This window comes from Phoca vitulina, unplaced genomic scaffold (genome assembly GCF_004348235.1).
Source record: "Phoca vitulina isolate PV1807 unplaced genomic scaffold, GSC_HSeal_1.0 scaffold60, whole genome shotgun sequence".
Classification (NCBI taxonomy): Eukaryota; Metazoa; Chordata; class Mammalia; order Carnivora; family Phocidae; genus Phoca; species Phoca vitulina.
The window spans coordinates 155,621-171,639 of record NW_022589763.1 but is presented as its reverse complement, the minus strand read 5'-3'; the positions used below and the strand labels follow the sequence as shown (position 1 = coordinate 171,639).

Here is a 16,019-nt window from a genome sequence, read left to right as displayed (position 1 = left end):
TGGTTTGCATCTCTCCGTGCGCTCCTGTGTGCGCTTGCTCTCTGTACAAAGGTTCAAGGCCCCGGAAGCCAGACGCTGCTGTGTCCGATTACGCCGGCCCCCGCGGTGGCTGAACAGAGAACGCGTCTCACGAAAACGTGCATGAGTCTTGGAAGGGGAGGCCTCTGATCACCGGGGAGTAGAGGGAATGACCTGATGACGGGTCCGTCCCTGCCCTGGGACTGAGAGGACACAGGACCGTCCCTGACCTGTGATTGAGGGGACACAGGACCGTACCGACGTGGGACTGAGGGGACACAGGACCGTCCCCGACGTGGGACGGAGGGAACACAGGACCGTCCCCGACGTGGGACGGAGGGAACACAGGACCGTCCCCGACGTGGGACTGAGGGGGACACAGGACCGTCCCCGACGTGGGACTGAGGGGACACAGGACCGTCCCTGCCCTGTGACTGAGGGGACACAGGACCGTCCCCGACGTGGGACTGAGGGGACACAGGACAGTCCCGGACGTGGGACTGAGGGGACACAGGACCGTTCCTGATGTAGGACGCTGGACAACGGGGATCTTCCTGATGTGTGACTGAGGGGACACACGACTGTCCCGATGTGGGACTGAGGGGGCACACGACCGTCCCTGATGTGGGACGCCAGACAACGGGGACCCTCCTGACGTGTGACTGAGGGGACACAGGACTGTCCCTGATGTGTGAGCCAGGACGATGGGGACTGTCCTGACGTGTGACTGAGGTTGACGGAAGACAGTCTCTGAGCTGTGACTGGGGAGCACAGGGACTGTGTGCTGAGCGGCGACCTGGGGCACGGGGACAGCACTGGACTGTGACTTTGGAGCATGGGGACTGTCTCTGTGGCTGTCACGGAGCGGGGACGGGGTCCCGCTCGGCAGGGTGAAGGGGGATCCCGCACGGCAGGTGAAGGGTCCCGTGGGGACGGGGTCCCGCACGGCGGGTGAAGGGTCCCGTGGGGAGGCGGTCTCAGACGCGTGCAGGACCAGGCTTGCTGACAGCGTGCTGTGGCAGACCGTGTGGTCTGTTCCCTGCACCCGTGGGCACGGCCAGTGGGCATGTGCGCTGTGCTCTGAGTGCCCCGGGCACAACGGGAGGACCCCCTTCTCTTCACTAGGCTGGGGTTGGTGTGCGGGTCCCTCCCTCAGCCGTGGTCACAGCAGGGCTTGGGCGCTCTGCGATCCCGTGAGCCTGCCCACGGGTCAGCCTTCGCCTCCGGTGCCCGCGCACGTTTGGGTGTGCCCTCCCCCAGCCCGGGCTCACGGGTTGTGGCAGGCCCGGCCATGCTGCCATGTACATGGAGCTCAGCAGGCGTCAGCCAGCGTGTGCCCTTCCGCATTCCCCTCTTCTGCATGTCTCGTAGCCCTCGTCCTCCCCGCGTGGCCTCCCGCACTTCCCGCTAGGATGCTGGGCCGCCTCTGCCACGTGTGGCCGTGGCCTCATGTCCCAACCCACAGAACGCAGGGTGTGGACGGGACATGCATCTGTGGGCTGGACTGGGCTCCCGCATCCCTTCAGCCGGGGTGGCCGGATGCGCGGCTCTCAGCCGTCCACACCTGTGGCTTAGGGCAGCTGTGTGTGGTGGCAGGAAAGGCTCCGTCCTGGCTCAGCGTGGGACACGCTGCCAAGCGCCACGGGGGGACCGTGCCTGCAGAGACGGGCAGCAGGTTCACCAGGCGCACCCAGCAGGGCGCCCCAGCCTCGGTCCCCCCACACCTGGCCCGGCACCCAGCTCCAGGCCGACTCTGCACAGACGTTTCCTCCGTGGTTGACCTGAGCAGTCATGTCTACGGAGGGGCCTTCTGTGCCATAGCCCTGCTTTGTGTGCAGAGCGGTCTGCCAAGCAGCATGCCGGCACGCGGCGGCCGCTGGGGACATGCCGACGCCACGGTGGTGGGAAGGTGCGTCGGACGTCCGGCCACGCCACCAAGGCTGGCGGCTCGGGCTGTGGGATGGCTTGTGGGGACCTCGCAGAGAGAACCTCAGGCCATGGACGGCCCTGTTCTCCCCAGAGAGACACCCACAGGTAGGGGCGGTGGGTGCGTCCCATGCCAGGACGGGTACCGTGGGAGCAGGTGACTCCATGTGTACGCGGCCCACGGGGTTCACCCATTCCTGCATGTGATCGCCTGCCCGTTAGTGGCCAACTGGCCGGGGCTGACCCCTGGGAGGACTCGGGGCAGGTTCTCCGCAAGCACCTGTGTCGGCTTCTCAGTCAGCCTGGGCATCCCCGTCCCCGTCCTGAGGGGTCCCGGCCGAGGCAGGACTGCAAGAGGCTCGGCAACGAGGGCCTGCGGGGGAGTGTGGCGCTCACTGGCGGGTTGTGTGTCCTCCCGCAGGGACTCTGTGGAGTCGTGTGTCCACACTCGGGTCAGAGGTGGTGCTCGGTGCATTTGCTTTTCGACCGGCTCACCCCTGCTAATTACACGTGAGCGTGAAGACACGGGATGCTTACAGGTTCTCACACGGGTGCCGTCTGTTTTATGTCTTAGGTTCAGACGAAGAAGGAGGAGCCCCTGCCGCCCGCCACCAGCCAAAGCATTCCAACGTTCTACTTCCCTCGAGGCCGTCCAAAGGACACCGTGAACATAGACGCCATCATCACCAAGATCGAGCGGACTTTCGCACAGTTCCCGCACGAGAGAGCCAGGATGGAGGACATGGGCCGAGTGGCCAAGGTGGGCGCCCACGAGTGTGCGGACGTTCGCTGCTCTGATTCCTACTCGCGTCCGTTCCGAAGCACAAATAGGGATCTTGTGTGAATGTTCATCCTCCGTCCTGAAGGACGCACGTCATGGGTCGCTGTCCCAGGTTCAGCGAGCGTTAACGCCTGCGTCTTCTAGGGCCCGTCCCCAGAGGCTGAGCGCAGGCCTTTCTGTGCACCGATGCGGCCCCGTGCCTCTCCTGTGTGGCCCGTGTCTCTCCCGTGCGGCCCGTGCCTCTCCCCGTGCGGCCCGTGCCTCTCCCCGTGCGGCCCGTGTCTCTCCCATGCGGCCCGTGCCTCTCCCCGTGTGGCCCGTGTCTCTCCCGTGTGGCCCGTGCCTCTCCCGTGCGGCCCGTGCCTCTCCCCGTGCGGCCCGTGTCTCTCCCCGTGTGGCCCGTGTCTCTCCCGTGTGGCCCCGTGTCTCCCGTGCGGCCCCATGTCTCTCCGGTGTGGGGTGCCGTTCTTCTGGAGCGGATGAACACGCACCCACAGTCCTGAGTGCAGGACGCGGTGTGGGTCAGCTCAGCTCCCATGCACTGTGTGCATCATACCGCGGCCTCGTTTGTCCCAGACAGCGTGTTCCTAGACTGTCCGTGTTCACACGTGCAGACGTGACATCGCCCATTCAGTTTCCGTGTGCCGTCCTTCTGGGGGGTGTCCACCGCAGTTACGCATTGCCCGTGGACGCTGTGTTCTAGGCCCACATCTCAGTGCGCACCGCCGCAGTGGGCTTGCAGAAACAGAGGACCCCTCAGCCTCCCCCAGTCACAGAGCCCCACGTGGGCACAGTGGGGGCACAGCGGCCCGAGCCAGGGGCAGCACGCAAGGGTTCCTGCTGGCCCGGCCCTTCCCCCTCTCCGAGGGGCCCAGCCCTTGCCCCTCTGCCCAGCCCTTACCCCTCTGCCCAGCCCTCACCCCTCTCCGAGGGGCCCAGCCCTTGCCCCTCTGCCCAGCCCTTCCGCCTCTGCCCAGCCCTTCCCCCTCTCCGAGGGGCCCAGCCCTTCCCCCTCTGCCCAGCTCCGTTTTAGGACACAGTCTTCCCTCTGAGAACAAACCCTGTGCCCATTGGCAGTTGTCTCCCTCCCTCCTTCCCGCTCCGTAGGAAGCCACTCCTCTGCTTCCCGTCTCTGCACATCTGCCCATTTTGGACATCTCGTACACGCACGGTTTCTTATATGTGACTCCTTGCATGCAGCATCTTTTCAAGGTTTGCTCTCATGTTACACGCATCTGCGCTTCCTTCTTTACTCCTGCGTTCCATATTTATCCATTCATCCACTCCTGGGTGTTTGTGTTGTTCCGGCTGCCGTGAGCGTGCACGCATAGGTGTGTGCACACGTCACCTTTCTCTGGGGTCTGCACAGCCGGGAGTGGTCATGCAGGGTCACATGGGAATCCTGTGCACCTGCTTGTGGGACCACGAGCGCTTTTCCAAAACACCTGCGCCATTTCCGTGCCCTCTGGCAATGAATGAGGTCGTGCTGTGTCCACATCTCTGATGAGAGGCACTGACCGCGGTCTGTGTGCCCTGGTGTCTCATGGGACTGATTTGCAGTTTCCCTGCTGACTGACAGTCGTGCTCATCTCTTCACATGCTTGTTGGCCGTTTGTACATCTCTGGACAAGTGTCTGTTCGCATCCTTTGCCCATTTCTCAACTGGTTGTCATTTCTCTGTTGAACTGTAAGAGGCCTTTGTGTGTCGTAGACACAAGTCCGTGATCAGATACGTGGTGTACACGCACTTCCTCCCGTTGTCCGGGTCATTGCTACACTTTTCATTTTGACGTACTTTATTTTATCTACTTTTCCGTTTGTTTCTTGTGCTTCTGGTGTCCTGTCCAGGAAATCATTGCCAAATCTAAGGTCGTGAAGATTTATTCATTTTTTTCTTGCGGGTTGTATAGTTTCACCTCTTACGTGCACGTCTTGCATCTGTTTGGAGTTGGCTTTTGTAAATAGCGATGTCGGGCACAACTTCATCTTCTGCCCGTGTGCACATCGAGGGGTCCCAGCACCACGTGTGCAGAGGACTCGTCTTTCCGCGTGGACTGGCCTTGGCTCCCTCATTGGAAATGAGTTGATCATGAAATGCGGGTTTATCGCTGGATTCTGACTCTTGCGTGGACCCGTATTTCCGTTTTTATGCCAAGACCACACTGTCTTCATCACTGTTGCTTTGCAGTAAGTTTTCAGACAGGGAAGTGTAGCCCCTCCGACTTTGTTCTTCTTGTTCAAGGTTGCTTGGGCTCCTTGGGGCTCTTTGTAATGCCGTGTGAATTTTAGGATCGGCTTGTCGGTTTCTACAGATGGCCAGCAGGTATCCTGATAAGAGTCATGTTGAATCTGTACATCGGTTGGCAGACCTTTGCCATCTTCATATTCAGTCTTCCGATCCATGTCCAGAGGCTTCTTTCCGTGTATTTAGATCTTTCGTTTCTTTCAGAAACGTTCTGTAGTTTCTAAGTGTGTTTTGCACGTCTTTTGTTAAATTCGTTCCAGAGCATTTTATTCTTTTTGATGGTTTATAGATGGAATTGTTTTCTAAAACGTATGTTCACATTGCTTGTTGCAAGTGTGTGCAAATGCAGTTGATTATTGTGTATCGACCTTGCATCCTGCATCCTCATGAACTCACGTGTCCGTTGTAATGCCGCTAACATTCTGTAGAGTAGAAACCTACAAGCAGGAATCGTTGGGCTTCTTCCTTCCCAGTGTGCGTGTCTCCTGTTTCGTCCCCGTGCCTGACCGCTGAGTGAGACCTCCCGCGCGGTGCTGGAGAGAAGTGGGTGTGGAGAGTCCTGTGTCATTGCTGCTCTGGTGGGGAAGGCATCTGCTCTTCCACCACAAGGTGCGCCGTTAGCTGTGCGGTTCCTTTATCAGGCTGAGGACGTTTCTTTCCGTTGCTTCTGTGCTGCGTCTTTATTTGGAAACGGTGTCACGGTTTTTCTGCATCAGCGCAGATGGTTTTGGTTTTTCATTCTACTGATACAGTGTATTCCGTGAGTTGATTTTTCCAGCATTAAACCAACCTTGCGTTCCTGGAATACGTCCCACGTGGCCCAGGTGCATAGTCCTTTCTATATGTTCCTGGATTCTGTTTGCTCGTATTTTGATGATTTTTGCTCCATTCATAATTTGTAAGAGGCGCTGGTTGTGGTTTTGTGGCTCCTTTGTCTGGTTTCGATGTTAGGGTAGTACTTGTCTCAGAGGATGAGTTCAGAAGTGTTCTCTTCTTTTGTGGATTGGTCTCTTAAAGTTTTGTTTAAGGGTTGTTTTAGAAGTGTGTAAAAACATGCATGGTTCCAAGGCCAAAGCCAAAAATCAGATATATTCAGAGAAGTACACATGCTATGCCTGTCTGTTTCCCTGTGTTCCCTTACCCCGTCCAGAAGGAATGGTGGTCACAGTGTCTTTACTGTTTTTACTATTGTTTCGTTTTTCAATAAGAGCAAACGTACGGACATATACGTATATGTTATGAAATGCGCACGTATATGGAAACGTACATACATATCTAATTCATACGTTTCTGAGGTAGAAAGTAGCACGCTGTCCTACACGTGGGTATTTTATCAGCGAACACTGTAATCTTGGAGCTCATGCCGTGTCTGTCCAGGCAGTCCTCGCTGTGGACCGTAAACACTAGTAACCGTGTGAGCCGACGCCGTGCAGGTCAGTGTTATCCAGGGGAAGTTACAAGTGTTCTGGAACCTTTAAAACATGTTTGTCGAGACATTAAAAACTCTCTTACAGTTCGTTACAGACGTGTAGGGAAATGGAAAAAATAGTAAGACCAATTTTTATTGCACTGTAACTTAAAACATGAGAAATTCTAACAGCTAGTGTTGTATCTCTGTGTAAAACGTTAGCACATGACGTTTGAGTGGGGCTCGTCCGCGTGCCGCCTGGTGTACGGTACAGAGCGAGCACCTCGTCTGAGCCTCGGCTCTGGTCCTGCTCCTGAGTCTGGTTCGCTTTCAACCTTGTACCCTTTGCACTTTCAATGTTGTGAAATGTTTCTGAGAGTTCCCCTCACGTGGAGCTTGTCTCTGGCCTCACGTCCTCTGGGACGCGTCCAAGTTTCCCTCACAGCCTCGTCTGTGTCGATCAGGGGCTCTCATGACTTCCTCTGGCTCCACATGCGTGGCCCCTTGCCCTGCGCCAACAGCAGCGTTCCCACGGTCGGACTTTCTTCTGCGGTCGTTCGTGTTCCCACGGATCCCGCCCGCGCCGTGTCATGTTTCTTCCAGACCTCGGCCAGCAAAACTGCCCGATCTCCGGCTGCAGCATCAGTAACCTGTGTGAATGTCCGTCCCAGGTGGTGGGTTTACAAGAGCTGAAATCACTTGGCCCATCGGCTGGGGAAGAAGCTGGTTTTGGTGGTAAGAAGCAGATTTTCATATTTTCACTGAAGCGTGCAGGAGAACCGGGCTGACCTGGCGCATTATGCAGCCTGGAGAGAGCTTGCAAAGCCAACATACTTTGTTACGGTTTCCCGACCGGGGGGAGCCGGGGGCACACAGCCACACTCCATGCTGTCTGCATGAGCCGAATAACAGACACACAGCGCCGGGTCCTCCCAGACTTTCAGAGAACTGATGCACGTTTTTACGCCTCCTCTTCATAGCGGATGGACTAAAGGAGCCGCAGTGACACCTGTAGTCTGCTCACACGTCTGTGCCGCCGTAACTGAAACGTGAACCGTGTTAGCGCGGGGACTGGAGTTCCTGTGTGCCGAGCTGTTCTCGCCCAGGTTGTGATGCACGGTTATCCGCGCGGATAATCTTACTCCTTCCAGCGTTTACATCACTCACTGTTGGCTCTATTTAGGATTTTAATTTCTTGAGTCAATTTTCATCAATTTATATTTCTTCTAAAATGATTCTTTGTGTAACTTACACGTTTATTGCTTCAACATTTTTCCTTATCTTCTTGTATCGTTTTTAAAATATTTATCAGATCTGTATGTATGACCCTTTGTAGGATTATTTATTTCTGTTTCCTTTCTTGTCTACTCACGGTGGAGATGGACTTATGTTATTTTTCAGATGAGCATCCATCAGCTCCAGGGATTTATTTTTTTATCTCATGATTTCTGCTCTCATTTTTATTACTTTCTTGTAATTTTTCCTATTCCGTCATTTTTTCCCAGCTTCTCGAATGATTCATCCCTTCTTGGTCTGCGTTATTGACGTAGAATTTACGCACAGCAAGGTTCCTAGCGTTACACATAGGTCGTGATATGTTCTGGCGAATGTGTCCCCTGTGCGCCACCTCGTCAGGGCAGGGAGCCCTGTCCTTGCAGTCAGTCCCATCCCTGTCTCCCTAGCCGTGTCACACACACACGCGGTCTGGCGCTGCGGTTTTGCCTCTTTGGGAATTTCACGTGACGGGAATCGTGCTGTCTTTGGTTTCTGGTGTCTTTCACACAGAATAATGTGATACTCCTCCCCACCGGAGTCACCGAGTACCAGACGGTGCCCCGTGTGCGCATGCACCGTGGCTTACGTGTTTCCCGGTGGGTGAGCACTTTGTTGTATCCATTGTGTTTTGTGAGTAGAGCTGCTGTTGTGTGTGTGTGCACATGGAAGACTCATGCGCACGTCTGCCTCTCTCAGGTAGCTAACACTTGGGCTTGAATTGTTGGCGACTGATTTTACAAGAAACTGTGCAAGTGCTTTCCAGAGGGGCTGTCCGTGGTACCTCTCCAAGCAGCAGTGCGCGAGAGTGCCAGTTCTCGTGGAACCTTCCCAGCGCTGTCCGTGGTACCTCTCCAAGCAGCAGTGCGCGAGAGTGCCAGTTCTCATGAAGCCTCACCAGCGCTTGGTTTCCACACTTTCCAGCTTCAGCCATTCTCCCCCCGCGTGTAACTCATCTACGGCTTCATTGCCCTAATGATTATATTGAACACCTTTTCACGTGTGTATTTTTCACAGTGCATCTTTCTTCCCATTTCTGGCAGCTTCCTTGAGGTGTAACTGATGCACGGTACACGGCACATGCTTCCCGTGTGTAATCTGAGGAGCTGTGACGTATGTGTGTCCCCTGAAACTATGCACGGAGTCCCGACAACACACGTGTCCAACATGCCCTGCCTCTGCCCTTTCCCATGCCACCCCACTCGTCCCCAGGCTGCCGCGGGGACTTGGTCATCGTGGGTTAGGTGAGTTTCCTAGAATTTTACGTGAACAGAATCAGATAGTAGATACTTCTTTACTGAGGTAAAACGTACATAAAATGCCATCCGCATCTTAACTACGATAAAAGTAGAATTCAGAGACACTTAGGACATGTACCGTGTTACGCACCTATCACCTGCCCCTCTGCTCGGTTCTCGTACCGCCTCATGGCGATAGCAGAGACCCCAGGGCTCAGGGGCTCAGCTCCCCAGGGCCACCCCACTTCTGACACCTGCCACGAATCCCAGGTTGTCACCTGTGCACTGACCGACCAGCCATAGACCCGGGGGTTCCCACGGCCCTCCTTGGGGGAGGATGGAGCTGCACAGACAGAGGAAGAGGCACACGGGGTGAGCGCTGGGAGGGTCCCGAGCTCAGGAGCTGCTGTCCCGGTGGAGCTGGGCGCCCACCCTTCATGTGCTCAGATGCGTTCACCACCCGGAAACTCTCTATGCCTCGTCTTCACTTCCACGTAGGCTTCCCCTGTACTCATGATGCGTCATACTCCCGGCCTCCAGGTGCTCTCCTCTCTGGAGGATGGTGCAGGGCTGAACATCCCAAGTGTCTCATCGTGGCTCAGCCTGCCTGCGGTCCAGCCCCACCCAGGAGCCACCCAGAAGCACCTCTTTAGGACAACAGAAGGACCTGTCAGCCCACACACCCCAGGGGATTTGGGAGCTCTGTGTCAGGAACCAGAGTTAAAGACCGAAAGTCAGAACAGAGGGTGATCCTAGCACCCCAGTGCCGTAGGGAATTACAAGGGTTTCAGACTGGCTGTGCCAGGAAGTGGGGCAGAATCGAGGATTTGTATTTGTTAGGTCACACACGTGACACCTAGCTGAACCTCCAGCGCGTGATGCCGACCGAAAGGAACCACGCCTGGAAGGCCACGGGCGGCACGAGCCCACTTACACAATGTTCCAGAAGAGGGAAGCCGCAGGGGTGGAGAGGGGCTTGCTGTGTGTGGGTGGGGTTAGGGTTAGGGTACGCGGGAATCGGCGGGTGACACGGCTCTCCTCCCTGTGGGGACAGACGCATGATCTGGGCATCTGAGTGCACTCTACAAAGAGCGAGTCTTTCTGAGTGTATGTTACATAAAACTGATAAAAAGCACTCTTATTGGGATGCATCTTTTCCCTTGAAGTGACAGTTTTATACTTTTTTATAAGCTGTTATTTCTGTCTCTTGCATTTTAGAGGTCACGTTTCCCACTCGCTTCAGAAAATTAACAAAACGTGCTGCAAGGCAGTGTAGGTCACGACCAAAGCCTTAGGATTAACCTTCCAGGTGTCAGATTGGTTGGAACCCCAGGGATGCCAGCACGTGCTGGGAGCTCATCCACGGAGGGGCCCCCTTACAGGAGAGTGCACAGAGCTTTGTGTGCATGGACCGCTTCGGGAACGGATGTGTGGCGCCATGAGGGGCCACAGTGCTGTCACCGCCAGTCCTGCATGCCGAAGTGTCCACACACCCACGTGACCACCACCCAGAGCTCGGCGCCACATGTTCATGGCACCCAGGGAGCTCCCTTCGGCCCACTCCCAGTCAGCGCGCCAAGTCGCCAGCCCGTGCTCTGGATGCTGTCCTGGTTCGCCTCTCACAAGTCAGGCATGGGTGTCCTTTCCCCTCCAGCTCCCCCAGCCCAGCGTGGCCTCCATGAAATTCATCCACACCTGTGTGGGGCACTGGTGTCTTGGTTGTGCCTAAAACACATGGGTGGGTCTTTGTGATCACTGCATTTTATTCCACGATATGGCCCGAAACCAACACCCTCAAAGGGTGTGAATCTACCAGCTTGTTCATCCAGCACCCTGCTTGTGGACACCTGGGTGGTTCCATCTGGAGCATCCTGAGTGAGGCCACTGGGACCATTCTTGGCCATGTCCTGTGGGAGCAAGCGTCAGGTCTCTGGGTCACTCCTAGAGGACAGCGTGTGGCCTGCGGGACTGCATGGCCAGCTCTCGGTAGACCCTGCCCGGCGGCTCTCTCCACCGGCCACATGCGTAAGCTCCGTTCCTTGCGTCCTTGCCAACGCCTGGTATTTTCAGTCCTCCGACTTTGAGCTGTTCCTATGGGCCTTTCTGATCTCTCCTTACACACTTCTTTGCATCTCCATCGTGAGCGCTGATGCCGAGCACGGTTTCGTGGCCGAATGGGCGTCTGTGCGTTCTTTTCTCCGAGTGCCTGTTCAGGTCTCTTGCTCTCTCGTGCTGTGTGCCTTTTTCTCCTTGACCAGCAGTTCTTTAAAATCCTGCCTGTGAGTCCTTGTGAGACTTGCGTGTTGCAGATATTCTTTCCTGGTCTGTGGCTTGTCTGTCTTCACAGCATCTTCCAGCAGACAGTTCTCAAGTGAAGTTTACCTCTCTCTTCCTTCAGGGTTAAAGATGTTTTGGGTCCTGTGTGAGGGATCTTTGCTATTCCAAAATCAGGAAGAGCTTCTCTTACATTTTCTTGCATAAGGCTTACTGTTTTACCATTCCCATTCAGGACCAGGATCCATCATGCGTTGATCATTGTGCACAGTGTGAAGGAAGGTTTCCCGTTGTTGTTGCAGTGCTCTCACTGAGAACATGGTTGTTCCCACAGAACTGCAGGCCTGCCTTTCTCCTGAATCACTTGACAGGCTCCGGATCTCTTCCTCACTGTTCCCTGCCGTTGGTCTGTCTGTCCCTCCTCGCACACATGCACCAAGTGTTCACTGATGGAACTCTGCAGTAACCCTTCAAAATCCTTCCCTTCCTGTACGGGTTTCTGAATAAGTTTTTGTATTTCCACAACAACACCACAGACACCCTGCTGCATGTCAGTTGGCTTTCAGTTGAATCTGGGGGTCATTCGGGAGCCAGCATTGGGTCTCCACCACAGGAGCTCAGCATGGGGTCTTTAATGTCTCCCAACAATGGTGTGTGGTTGGCTTTGTGCAGATGGCACACAGTGCTGGGTAGATTTATTTGAGGGGTTTCTTTATGCTTTACGTAGATGGCGCTGCTAAAAATTTCATTTTGTAATTGTCGGCCAGCGTGTTGAAATAGAATTGCCTCACGTGTATTGTGCTTGCTTCTAGCAACTTTGCGGAAGTTACTTATAAAATTCTGTAAGTCTCTCGGGTCTTCTACACACTGTGTCGTTTCTGAATTACAGCAGTTTTGAGTCCTCCTCTTGGGCCTTTGTACCTTCCTGTCTTTCTCCCGCCCCCACGCCCTGGCCTCAGTACTCGTGGTGCCCTTGCCTTGGTCCCAGCTTGGACACGGAGGCATCATGTGTCACCCTTGCGTCTGATGTGAGCCATGGGTTTTCTGTGGACACCTTTATTAGAATGAGGTGTTCCCGGGGCACCTGGCTGGCTCAGTTAGTGGAGCATGTGACTCTTGATCTTGGGGCTGTGAGTTTGAGTCCCATGTTAGGTGTAGAGGTTACTTAAAAAATAAAAAAAAATTTAAAAAAGAGTAAGGTGTTCCCCTCTGTTCTCAGTTTCTTGGTCTGTTGTTTCTTAATTATTATTTTTGTAATGGCTGGATTCAGTTTGCTGACATGTATTCTGTATAGGATTTCTGCATCTGTGTTGATGAGACATGACTGACCCATAAATTTCCTTGCATCCTTGACAGGTTTCAGTATCTGCTGTGTGTTGGCCTCATGATAAAAATTAAGAAACATCCCTTATGTTTAGTCCCTGGAAGAGTTTGTATGTAGTCAGTATGATTTCTTTCCTAAATGTTTGAGCAAACTCAATAGCGGAGCCATCGGGTCTGGACTTTTCTTTGGGCAAGTTTTACAGATTCAGTTTCTTGCAGACTTATAGCTCTGTTCAAATTTTCGGTTGTGTCCGTTTGGGTTAGATTAAGCCTTCACGGGTGCTCTGTGCAGGTTACCAACACTGTGGCGCGTGTGGGCATGAAGTTATCCTAGTGTCCACTTCATGTCTTCCTCATGCCTGTGGGAGGTGCGGTGACAGCTGACATTCGTAACTTGTGTTTTCTGTCTGTTGTTCTTGACGAGTTTGCTAAAGGGTGTTTTATTTTTTAGATCTTTGAAGAACTGACTTTCAATTTTGCTTTCTGTATTGAGTATGTGCTTTCTTTTCTTTTTTTTTTTTTTAAAGATTTTATTTATCTGACAGAGAGAAACAGCAAGAGAGGGAACACAAGCAGGGGGAGCTGGAGAGGGAGAAGCAGGTTCCCCGCTAAACAGGGAGCCCGATGCGGGGCTTGATCCCAGGACCCTGGGATCATGACCTGAGCCGAAGGCAGACGCTTAACGACTGAGCCTCCCAGGCGCCCCTGTTTTATTTTCATGTCTGCCTGTTCCGGTGTTCTTCCTTTTTTTCTTCCTTTTTTGAGGTAGTAGCTTAGATCCGTGTTTTCCAGGCTTCTCTGCTGACACACGTGCTCAACGCCGTAGTCTGTGCTCACGTGGTGAAGTTCCGGTGGGCGGTATTTTCCATGTCACGTTTAGAGCCCTTCCTCATTTACGCTGTCCGTTCCCTCGCCCATGGTTATCCCAAGCTGCTGCTGGACTCGCAGACTTCGGGGGCCTGCTGGTTGCCCGCTGATGGACTGTCTGCTGGACGGGTGTTCTGTTCGTGTCCCCGAGCTGCATTCCCGTCACCCAATGTGACAGCTAGGACAAGCACCTCTTGCTGTCCCTGGTGCGCGGGAGTGAACGCACGTCTTGTGCTTGGCGGGAACACTGTGCTCCTGTGTGCAGGGCTGATGGGCTTGAAGGTCCAGTGTCTCTGCAGCAGAGGTTCGCTGCGGCATCCCCACGGGCGCGCGCGATCGTGGCAGCAGCTGGGTGTCCAGGAGGCGCTGACTGCCCGCTGTGCCCCTGTACTGCAGGCCTGTGGCTGCCCGCTGTACTGGAAGGGGCCGCTGTTCTGCAGTGCCGGGGGAGAGCGCACGGGCTCCGTCTCTGTCCACAAGTTCGTCGCCATGTGGAGAAAGTGAGTCTTGCGCCTGTGCGCCGGGGGCGGGTGTTGGGAAGGGAGACATGTCCCCAGCTCTGCATAGTCCCAAGGGCAGGTGCTGCATCACGGCTCAAGTTCTGTGGCCGAGACGGCAAGAGGAGGGAGCTAACCTCCAGGGCGTGTGGCATGGCGTGCTGTCCCTTCCCGGGCATGTCACGCCCCATCATGGCCCCGTGCCCTCCTCACCGCCTGTATCTGGGAGGGGCCTCGTGGATCTGGTGTGTGGGGACCGCTGGGACGTCCTCCATCATTGCAGGATCCTCCAGAACTGTCACGATGAAGCTGCCAAGTTCGTCCACCTGCTCATGAATCCCGGCTGTAATTACTTGGTGCAAGACGACTTCATCCCCTTCTTACAGGTATGGCCTGGCATCCAGACCACATGCACCTCCTCCCAGGTCCACCCCTGCACGTACACCACACACTGGCTACGGGTCTGGCTCCCTTCCCTCAGGGTACTGCTTCCCACAGACATGGTCCAGGGCCCAGCCCCTCTCGTGTGTGAGTGATGGGGCCACGTGTGCCCCACGTGATGCAGGTGTGTGAGTGGGTGGACCACGTGTGCCCCACACGGTGCAGATGTGTGTGAGTGGGAGGACCAAATGCAGCTGCAGAGCATGAGGCCACAGAGACATGGGGACTACAGCCCCTGACTCTGTCACCTGCTGCATAAAAACAGGTCGTGGTGTTCTAGAACATCCTCTGCTTCCTCTTCAGACTCATTTAGAGCATCGTGGCACAGTCTGAGACAGATAATCGAGGGTGAATGGTAGATTTGTCACTGGCCCTTCTGTGTAGCCATTCTGAGTAACTGGATTATTCCAGCAGATGCCACCTAAAGGCTCATGTGACTGTAGCTCATAAAACAAGGGTATTTAAACCCTTCCTGTGGACCTCTGTGTGGGTCCTTGTGCATTTATGTGCGTTGAGCCCCAGTTAATTGTCAGAGGTCACGATGGTCGCTTCCCCCACCCTGTCCCGTGCTTCCTCGGCGTGCAGCCTAAGGGATTTACAGAGTCGCGCTCGTGGCTTATGTTCCGTAAGCAGCTGTGTGGCTGGAGTGTTCTGTGCACAGCAGCCCCGTCCCTGTGGAAGCTGCAGGGGTTGGCAAAGACACAGGTGCCCGTGCTGGGCGGGCACGGAGCGTGTCCCCGAGCTCCGTCTTGTCTTCCGTGTGCAGGACGTGGTGAACACGCACCCGGGCTTAGCCTTCCTGAAGGAGGCGTCAGAGTTCCACTCTCGCTACATCACCACCGTGAGTATTCGGGCACAGCTGCTGCCCCCGGGACCCCGGCTACAGGCCCCACCACACATTTGAACGAGGACCCAGATCCTCGGGCTATGGCCTTTCTGGACCCCGATTTTCTCGCCCACGAATAAGATGTTGGCAGTGTGTGCTGAGTGGGGCCGAGGGAGGGTCCTCGAGAGGCAGATGTCCCATGTAGAGGCACAAAGCACAGCGAGCTCGTGGAGAGCCTGGCGGGTCTTCCCACGTGTGTGGAACTCAGACACTAGCACAAGAGAGGGGGCATCCCAGAGATCCGTGTGCGCTCCCTCCCCGGGCCGGAGGGAGAGGGCTGGCCATGGGCTTCTCAGCCTGGGAGGACGTCTTAGCTTTGGGGGAACACACGTGCCTGCTCTTTGGGCCACAGGGTTCACAGGCACTTTCATCCCCAACCCAGCTGTTTGGCAAACGCAGAGTGGGTGCCTCGGCCAGCACATGGGGTCCTGCATCCCCCAGTGTCCAGGCGCTCTGCTGACACCTTCCTCCTGCAGGTCATACAGAGGATCTTCTACACCGTCAACAGGTCCTGGTCAGGGAGGATCACGTGTGCAGAGCTCCGCAGGAGCACCTTCCTGCAGGTAGGCCACTGGCCAGTGGGGACACGGGGCCTCTGTACGTCCATGCCTCCTGTCCACCTACCTTCCTGTCTGCCATTCTCCATCCTGTATCTTCCATACACCAATCTATCCTCCATCCTCCACCCTGGACCATCCATCCTCCACCCTCCACCCATCCATCCATCCTCCACTCTCCATCCATCCATCCTCCATCCTCCACCCTCCATCCTCTATCTTCCATCTACCAATCCACACTTCATCCTCCACCCTCCACCCTGGACCATCCATCCTCCACCCTCCA

At 55.4% G+C, this 16,019-nt stretch overlaps 1 protein-coding gene across 2 annotated transcripts in view; it reads left to right on the top strand.

The window, feature by feature from the left end:
- Window positions 1–16,019, top strand: part of PPP2R3B (protein phosphatase 2 regulatory subunit B''beta) — a 49,041-nt gene that overhangs the window by 22,793 nt on the left and 10,229 nt on the right. For both annotated transcript variants that reach the window (XM_032391110.1, XM_032391111.1), the window contains exons 2-6: window positions 2,519–2,704; window positions 13,749–13,852; window positions 14,133–14,235; window positions 15,057–15,131; window positions 15,653–15,739. In XM_032391110.1, coding sequence (XP_032247001.1) covers window positions 2,519–2,704; window positions 13,749–13,852; window positions 14,133–14,235; window positions 15,057–15,131; window positions 15,653–15,739 — 555 coding nt within the window. The remainder of the gene's footprint in view (window positions 1–2,518; window positions 2,705–13,748; window positions 13,853–14,132; window positions 14,236–15,056; window positions 15,132–15,652; window positions 15,740–16,019) is intronic.